Raw genomic sequence first — 9,376 nt, 5'->3', positions numbered from 1 at the left:
GCGCCGGTCCTTTGAAAAACATGGAAGATCGTTGAGGTGAGGAAGAGGAGGTCCCGCTCCTCAAATTTGACCTTCATGTCCTCTGAGGAGCTTGACTTTCCTTTCCCTCTGGAAAAATGACTTATTAATTTCATGTGGATCTGTTTTGTTTGCAAAGACTTGTTCCGTCTTCTTCTTCACCTCTATAATACCGTGAAGATCAAAGGCAGGTGACTTTCATCACGTTGATGATACTGCGCGGTGAGCCAATCATCATGAAGACCTAGCGGCGTGAGAAGTGGTGTACACTTGGGTGGAGGGAAGGATGGGCGACTGAGGTCCTGGGACAGAGGAGGTCAGAGAACAATGAACGACAACTCTGAATCGAGATTGAAAGACTAAAGAGAGGAGAGGGCGATTGGGTGGAGAACTGTGAGCAATGTTGAGGAGCTTTGAGCTACGATAGAGAACTTTGAAATGTGTTTGGGAGCTTTGCACTGCAATACAGAGAGATGACAAGAGGCTGAGACTGAGGAGATGAGCATCTGACACCTCACCTGTTAGTCCACCTTGTATCACGTTCAACAGGCCGCCACAGTGAGACGTATGTTGAGGAACACTTTGCACAGTGTATCTTTCTTCAGGGAAAAATGAGGTGGGTCCCTGGGACACACGGATTGTAAAATGAATGCGTCCTTTTAGATTTGAATGCACCGTGGACACAGGACGCGCACACAGTAGGACTTATAGTTGTTAATATCATGACACAGCAGTGATGTGGAAATTAAATAATGATTGGACAACCAAACAAAATACTGAGCTATCCATGAGATTGTAAGCATTTCATTTGTTATTTAATTTAGTCAAAATTCATACTCATTAACTTTTTTTTAAATTTAAATTTAAATTCTTTGCTTTTCTTCAGAAAAATGCAGTCATGCAAAATTCAGAGCCTTTATTTTGAAAGAAGAGCAGTTTTAAGACACATACCACTACCTATTGTAGCAAATCCAGGTTACTTTTTCAAATCAACACATCTCTTAAATGTGCCATGTTGTACAATATGGAAAAGTTTAGATTAGAAGAAAAAGGTTAGTAGAAAAATAGAGGCCCATATTTACCCCTGCTCTAAGAGATCAAACTGAAATGTGATTTAAAAACAAGAAACATTCATTCGAAAATGGCGAACAAGGATCAGCATCTCTACGGATGCAAATGGTTCCTCGGTGAACCTTCATGTCCAGGATCAGGCCTGCAGATTGAGGCGACGTGCAGTGCTGAGAACGTCGTCCCGGGTCAGGTAACATCCACAGAGCTGCCTCACACCACTAAAAGACTCTCTGCCATGCATGACCCGCCAGTTGTCGATAAAAATCACCTGATGAAGAAAAAGAAAAGAAAAGGGTAGGATCCTTAGATTTTCTAGCCGTTTTTGTATGCAAAGATAACAAGTGTGACTTTCTTACTTTCCCTGGAGTCAATTTCACCCACAGCTCGTTCTCTGGGCGCCTGAGTTCTGTTGTCAGCTCTCGATGTGCCACATACCATTTCTTAACAATGTCATGGGGGACAGTGTTAATCACTGACCGGTCATAGTTGTTGTATCTGTTGTAGGGGAAGGGAAACAAATACAATTTTAAAAAGAATAGCCATTTTTTTTTAAGAAATAAAAATGGTGGGGGTACACCTTGGACAGGTCATCAGTCCATTATATAACCAAACACTTAAAATATAAAGGTAGTACAATGGTTGGTGGTAAAATACAAATACAGCAAGTTTGCATAAATTGTACTTTGTGTTGTGCTAATATTTTATGGATAGATGCACCTGATAAGATAGAGTTCTTTGTTCCAAGGGTAGATGTTTAGCACAGGGCCGGCGCTTTCCATGTGATTGTGATGCTCTTCACTCTTTTCTATGTACTCGTGCCTGATGGGCACATGGGTCAGCAGCTCAAAGTTTTCCGGCGACTGCTGCCGCAGTTTTTCTGCAGCATAGAACCCATCCACGAGGAGTGTCCTTCCGCCAGTTCCCTCGTGCTTTAGGCAGTGAAAAACCTGAATTCTACAAAAAGTGGCATGAAAAAAAGAAAAGGGTTTGTTACTAACAAGGTTTCTCTCTCTCTCTCGCTCTCTCTTTGGTGTTAGCCCCTCCTTTCTTACTGGACAATTACCTTAAAAAGGGTGCAGGGATGATGTTTTGACGTTACAATATTTGCTATTTTCTTTAAAGAATATTTCAACCCTGAAAAGAATAACACACAATTCTGTATAATATATGCAGAATGCATTAGGGCAATGATTGATTATTCTGTGTTCATGCCAAATAGAGGACAAAATTAGAGTCGTAGCATCTGATCACCCTGAGCTCTTTAACACCGCTGCCTAAATCCACTGGCTTTTCTTTTCCATTTTGGCTGAGCACTGAATTGTTTCCAAAATGGATGATGTAACATTTGTTTTTGCCACCAGCACAACTACAATTGTGTCCATCTGAACTGGTCTGGACACAAGTGTTAGAGCCTTCATATCGTTTTTCTTGATTGGATTGAGTGGTGTGATGTGCGCCAGGTGTGTGCTGAGGCAAGGACTCCATTGGGCCGCTGCTACTGTCCTGCTTGCTGATTGGTTGCTGCTATGACGACGTATTCCACCTGACCCAACCAGCTACATTAATTTATTACTTATTCTAAAATTCTGTTAACGCTGGACTTTTTAGGGATGGGTAGCCAGTTCTTTTGACTTAGCTTTGTCCTGTTTATGTTTAATTATGTTTTGAAATCCCAAATCAGCCCCTCCCCATACCGCACTTACCCACATGGTTCGTGAAAGTAAGAGGTGTCAGTGTGACGATCCAGGGCCAACTGGCTGTAGGCGGTGTCTCCTCTGGAATGATCTGAAGTAAAGCTCCACATTCCTCCATATGTCGTCTCCCTTATGAGGGACACAAGTGCATTAGCAACAGGGGGACCCGGCTGGGTGTCTTCTGTGTTGTTTGTGAACGCTGCACAGCCCACGGGTCATAAGAAGCATGTGTTACCTGATGAGACTGACCCTCTTGGAAACGGCCTCGGTGGCCTCCACTGTTGCAGGGACGCCATCTACAAAAGCGATCCCATACAAAACATAGTTCTGAAGGAACGTCTTCAGTTCGTCGTCACAGCTCATGAACGTCTCCCATTTGGACACGGGTATGTTTGCATTTTGGTAGATGTCCGAGTTCCAAAGGACGCGCGGCTGGACGGTGCTCTTCTTCTTTACTTCATAGCTGTTCTCAGCCAACCAGCGGAGGCAGTACGTCGACACATGGCCACCAGGCCCTGTGACACAAACATGGAGGATATTGTGATGAGATGCACTTCACACATCGTGCCTTGAAAACTATGTCTGACCTGATATAGTCCAGACCCCATGGTGCCCACAGAGCAAAAGCAGTGGCATGTCCAAGCTGCTGAGCTCTGAACAGACTGATAAGGTGTGATACTTACAGTATTTTCAGGAATGGAATGTTTCAGGAATATAATTATTAGAGCTGCAACTAACGAGTATTTTCATAATTGATTATTTTGTCGATTAATCGTTTGGTCCATCAAATATCAGAAAGAGGTTCTCAAATGTCTTGTTTTGTCCTTTGTTATGCAGAGCAAAGAAGTTAAGAAAATACTCACATTTAAGAAGCTTAAACAATCGGAAATCTTGTTTTAATCATGAAAAAAAGCTTCAAACCGATTAATCGATTAGCAAAATAGTTGTCGATTAATTTAGTCCCATCGATTAATAATCAATTAATCGATGGGAGTGTACATTTCAGAAACGGTGTAACACGTTTCTCTTAGTTTTCAAGGTTCCTCGTGAAGCCAAATAAGAAGGGAAAATATATTTAATAGCCACCAGGGAGCGACTCTGCTGGTGAGAAAACAAATTCTATTGCTTCTACTTTTCGGCCCTTCTTCCTCAGCATGATGAGAATTTTGTAAAGCAGGAAAATAAGACACAATATGGCACATATGAGTGGACCCCATCAGTGTGATTTAAATGTGCAACTCCCCCCAGTAGCAGACAAGAGATTTTAGCAAACTCTTGTGTCCGGCTTGTGTTCGCTGGCTCTGTTGAAAACAAATGCACACAGCCAGGAGAGGAGAAGGGTGGGGGGAGTTTTTTTTTTTTTTTTACGGTGAGGATGGATGGATGGATGGATGAGTACGATGGTGACGTAAAAATATGTAATCTGAAACTGTAGGAGAGGAGCTCCATAGAGACAGACAAAGGTCTGCTTTAAACGCACAGAGGAGTGAAATGTCACTCTCTGCTCACCACGTTAGCACTCCTGCTTTTCAGGTGACATTTGTTTCCTGATATCGTGTGATGCAGAATGTTGCATACTGGACCTTGGCGGCGTGTGAATGGGTTGGAAAGGTTAGAAAGAAGTGCTATATAAATACAAACCAGTATTTTGTAATTACATTGTTATTACAATGCATGTATTTTAATGTCCAATCCAATGCAATCCAATGCAACTTATTCACAATGCTGAGCACAAAGGTGACTTACAGGTGAGGATGAGATGACCGTCTTCCACCGCTGTGTGGTCAGGACGGATGTTCAGGTCGATGCTCCCAGTGTCCACGTTCCTCTGGTTAGTTTTCGGGTTATAGGACGAGGTGGAACGGCAGTGATCCCGCAGCCACACGTAGTCCAGGTGCATCACGTTCCCTCCATAGTTGACCTCTTGAGATTTGTCAAAGAGATAGTTCAGATTTGATTGAGGAGTGTTACACAAGATAAACGATGTTCAGCGAGTTGAGAGAAGTGGAACACAATTATGCTTTGTTTGGACGTGAACGAGGACAACAGAGAAAAAGGTGATTAGGCGCATAAAAGAAGGCACAACTGGGGGGGAAAAAACATTAACACTGTATTTTTAAATTGTGAGAGAGTTCGCCATGGTGTTAGATAGCTTTTTTGGGCACACATTCATGAACACAATTGTGTTACGCCTAGGTAATTCTTTTCTGCCTCAGTCCTGTGTGGATTTTACGAGGGAAGTCTGTAGACAAACAGCTGGCATAACATGTACAAACAAAAATGCACCGTAAATAAAAAAACACTGTTATAGCACCAGGGTTGCATAATTAGGGTGTTTCCTTGTTCTAGTTGTTCATTTGCAGAATTTATGTCAAGAGGTCAAGAGTCTGGGTGTCATCCTCGACAGAAACCATCCTTCACAGCTCACATAAACTACATCACCCGGTCCGTCTACTTTCATCTCCGCAATATAAACCACCTCCGTCCCTCACTCCCAATACCTCTGTCATCCTGCCATCATAAATGGTTAACCTCACAACTCCCTCCATAAACTTCCACTGGTTCAGAACTCTGCCGCTCGTATCGTCACTGTAGAACCCAATCCTCACAAATCCCCCCCCCCCCCCCCCGTCCACAATGGGACTAATACTAATGTCATTCAGCCATCCTGCCCCCCACATACTACAGCACTATTTGGAGGGGGGGGGGAAATCAATCATGATTTAGGCATGAAAAAGAAATTGGCTAAATACCTAATGTCATCACCATAATACAGTGTAGGGTATCCAAATCACTATAGACTTCCCTGGTCTCATCTCATCTAGTATTCATAATTTTATCATTTCTGGGCATTGTATTAAAATGATTAACTGGAACCATCACCATAATACAGAGCAGTGCCTCTAAAACTATCATACTTTTTCAGAATACCTGGCTATTTTTACTCAGAATATTAATTAATCAGTGTAGGGTCTCAAATCTATGGTGGCCCTGAAGTGCAAATCACCAACAACAGCGACTTACAATGGAATTGAGTACAATTAGCCAGGGGTGGTCGAACTTGCGACCATTGCAACCATGATGTCTTTCGCACACAGGGTACCGGTCTTGACCACTGATCCACCCCACTCCACTATTTCCAATATTATATAATATATATAATAATTATATATATTATATATATAATTATAATTATATAATATATATATAGAAATTAAATATATGTGTTGTTTTTTTCCCAAATAGGTGTTGTTGCATAATCTTGAGACAAGACACTATATTATGGTGACGATATTGAAAATTTGCTTTGCTGGTCTTGCAATTTGTAGACGGTCCCTGCACGCTGGCAACAGCTGTTTATACAGGACTGCTCCTTGAGATGGAACTGTCCTCCTCATTTTGGGAAGAAAAATCCACCACCAATAACAGTGACACTTGTTCTTAATACGTGCGCCACGTGACGTCACTTCCAGGGCTCCACACAGTACCCGTACTCACCGAGGTGGTCCCGGTATGAGTGGTGGGCAGCGGGAGTCGCAGCACAGGCGCGGGTCTGCAACATGGGTTTCAATGGCGTCGGTGTGTTTCTCAGTGCGGACAGCTGCTGAATGTGCTGCAGCGCAGGTCGGACGCTCTTCAGCGCAGACAACATATTGAGTAATGAAGGCACCAAAAAAGATGAAGTGACCGTGAAGCCGCACAGCGGAGCCAGCGAAGGACAAGCACGTCTGTGGTTCACCAAGGACTCACAAGAGTGAAGTCAATGTGGAGAGGAGAGACAGTTTCAGACCTCCCCAATCAAACACTGATTAAAGCGCTCCATTGATAAACATTAACTCGTGGTCATCCCGACCAGATTACGGAGCACGACGACCAACGCTTTGATTTCCCACTCAAACAACTCCGTCTTGCACAGAGATAATGCGGTTCATGCGAAGTCGTAAATCCCTTTTCACAAAGGGATAATAAAATAATATGAACACAAATTAATAATTGTAAATAGTATAGTAACGTTCGTTGGAGGCACAGTACGAATCGTGCTTATTATAAACGTTAATCAAAGGACGGGTTTTTTTAAGTATTGTAAGATGACTACCCCCCCTATTGCTCAGTGGTTTGGTCGACTCTCTCCCGCGGGCGGGGCTCACAGCTCCACTAAACAGTGTTGCCAGATTGGGCGGTTTTCCGCCCAATTGGGCTTCTTTTGTTTACGTCAGGCGGGGAAAAAATACATTGGGCGGGTGAATAAAATTTGGGCTGCTTTTGTCCACATTTGGCGGGTTTTTTAATATTGTAAAAACAGCTCTCTCTCTCTCTCTCTCTCTCAAATAAATAAATAAATAAATAGTTTAAATAAATAAATAATTGAGGTAGTTGTGGGCTATTCAATCGGCATACGGCAACGTACCGGTCCGTGACGTCAGTTCAGCACTGTAGCCGCGCTAAACATGAAGCGGGTGACCTAGCTAAGCAGCAGCATCATGCCGAAGTGGGGTAAGGGTATTAATATATTAGGCCTACACGGTTAAAAGTGCACCTTTTTACGTGCAGCTGTTATTATTACTAATCTGGGCCTGGCGCTAGGATGCCAGAGGTTCATCTTGCAATTTGTGTAGCCAATGGTTGATTTACTGCGCTCTTGTTGGTTGCATTAAACCTGTTAATCTATCATTTATGTGTGGCTATTTGATGCTATATGAAGCTCTGGATGTCTATGTGTTATGATTTTACGGGTTTACACGAGTGTCTGGCAACTTCGTGGTTTGGGCTGGTTTTTATTGGATTGGGCGGGTTCTACGATGTGATTGGGCTGGAAACTGTCAATCTGATCTGGCAACACTGCCACTAAACTCCCGTGCTGCAGCAGACGGCGCGGTTAGGATCACGCTGCGCTCAGTTTGCAGGTGTTTTTAGCAATAAGTTTATTAAAATTGTCATGAGTTAGTGGACAATAAGTAGTTTATCACTCCACTCTGCCGGAGTGTTTTACATAACCACATCTAGCTGCCTGGTGAAGCTTGACTGAACACGAGGGAAAGACACAGTATAAGGGAGAGAGTAAAAAAAAACAAACAAAAAAAAAAACAGCAACTAATAACCAGTATTTTGTTGTGTCATCCCAGGACAGATTTGACTGTTTATTGTCTTCCCCCTACAGTGAAAAGGGAAGCAAATCTGAGATTTAATGTGAGAGCAGCAGTAATGTTCAGGGACCATCTGCAAAGTGCAACACCGAAAAGTCCATGAAAACAACAGCCCTGAGAAAGGCTTCACTGTTGTGGTATATCTTTCATTTTCCATTAAGGTTCTGTGTATTTATTAGTTTATTTATTTGATAGGGACAATGCAATTTAACACCGTCTCATGAGTTAATGATCCAGTGTGTAAAATGTCTGTGAAATTTGTTTCATTTGGCAGAAATAAAACATAAGATAAATATACTTTCTTTTTTTTACAGTTCTTAGTTGGGCTTTTTATTTGTGAAATATGTCGCAAAAACATGACAATTCATCACAACGAAATGCCTATTGCAAGGCAGCTTTATTCACACTGGAACAACTCAATGTGCTTTACATGAAAACAAAATACAAAATGACTCCATCATCTGCATAAAGCTGGCACTCATTTATAAACAGTAAACAGTAGTAGTAGTAGTAGTAGTAGTAGTAGTAGTAGTAGTAGTAGTAGTAGTAGTAGTAGAGTGAAGAGCAATGCCCCAAAAACCGAACTTTGGAATCAATGTAAATCTACACATTGCTTTACCAGAGTTATGTCATGAACTGAGCTCCTCATAATTGAGCGGACTGGTATTTGAATGGACTGTAAGTCATTACTTTAGATAACAAACAACGTTTTCATTCTGTAGTTTATAGATACCTTGTGTGACGGATAGTAAAATTTGGCTTAATCTTTTCATTCGTGGTGTATGACTGATTACATGTAATTAAAAAAAAAGGAGCACACTGGCTCCCTCTGGGGTTTCCTTTGAAAACTGTCAGCTTTTAGAGATACTAACCGGCTCAACTTCACTTTTTTGTATGCTCTATTATTGCATGCGTCAATTTGAAGATTTCAGGCTCAGCTGTTAGATTACAGCATTGGCCCAATTACACTGGGATTTTTGAGTTCAACAATTTAGTAAAACAACAGGGAAGGAACCTTATTTGGTGAGGAGAATTGCTTTGTTGAGTTGTAATCCATGTAAAAAAAAAAGTGCTTAACAATCTGTTCTATTGAGTTTTCCAGACGTAGACAGTACTGCTAACACTGTCATCCACTGCATTTTTGCAACACTTTCACACACAGAAAAGATAAATGGTGATAATATAAAAGTAAACTAAGTATAAAACATCCATTAAAAAAACTGCAAACTTTGTTGAAAGCTAACATTGACCGTAGCTTGTAGAAAGTATCAAAGGTAGAATATTATCATTGTTGTGTGATTACGATCTCAGGTGGAATGTAAGCCAGTGGATGATTTCTGGCATAGAATCTATTTGTATGGGGTGTATATGGTGCAGTGAATAGACATCCCTCCGATAATATCATGTGATTGCAGGTTCAGCAGCTCACCAGGCATGTGTACGCATCAT

General features: G+C 41.8%; 1 protein-coding gene across 1 annotated transcript; it reads right to left on the bottom strand.

Moving 5' to 3' along the window:
- Positions 1–919: 919 nt before the first annotated feature.
- On the bottom strand, positions 920–6,682 carry tmlhe (trimethyllysine hydroxylase, epsilon). The gene is made up of 7 exons (XM_058626502.1): positions 6,282–6,682; positions 4,530–4,706; positions 3,019–3,298; positions 2,793–2,912; positions 1,807–2,043; positions 1,446–1,584; positions 920–1,357 (listed from the first exon to the last, which is right to left on the bottom strand). The coding sequence occupies exons 1-7, from the start codon at positions 6,433–6,435 to the stop codon at positions 1,226–1,228; spliced, it is 1,239 nt and encodes a 412-aa protein (XP_058482485.1). The 5' UTR covers positions 6,436–6,682; the 3' UTR covers positions 920–1,225.
- Positions 6,683–9,376: the final 2,694 nt, after the last annotated feature.

Source organism: Solea solea, chromosome 4 (assembly GCF_958295425.1).
Source record: "Solea solea chromosome 4, fSolSol10.1, whole genome shotgun sequence".
In the NCBI taxonomy this organism is placed as follows: domain Eukaryota; kingdom Metazoa; phylum Chordata; class Actinopteri; order Pleuronectiformes; family Soleidae; genus Solea; species Solea solea.
The sequence above is the reverse complement of the archived record's forward strand: the minus strand, read 5'-3'. Positions and strand labels throughout refer to the sequence as shown.

Coding starts and splice junctions, on each gene's coding strand:
- tmlhe (XM_058626502.1), bottom strand. CDS start 6,435: ATGTTGTCTGCGCTGAAGAGCGTCCGACCTGCGCTGCAGCACATTCAG. Junction 2,913..3,018: donor AAGAGGGTCAGTCTCATCAG/GTAACACATGCT, acceptor GTCCCTCATAAG/GGAGACGACATATGGAGGAA. Junction 1,585..1,806: donor AAAGAACTCTATCTTATCAG/GTGCATCTATCC, acceptor CCCCTACAACAG/ATACAACAACTATGACCGGT.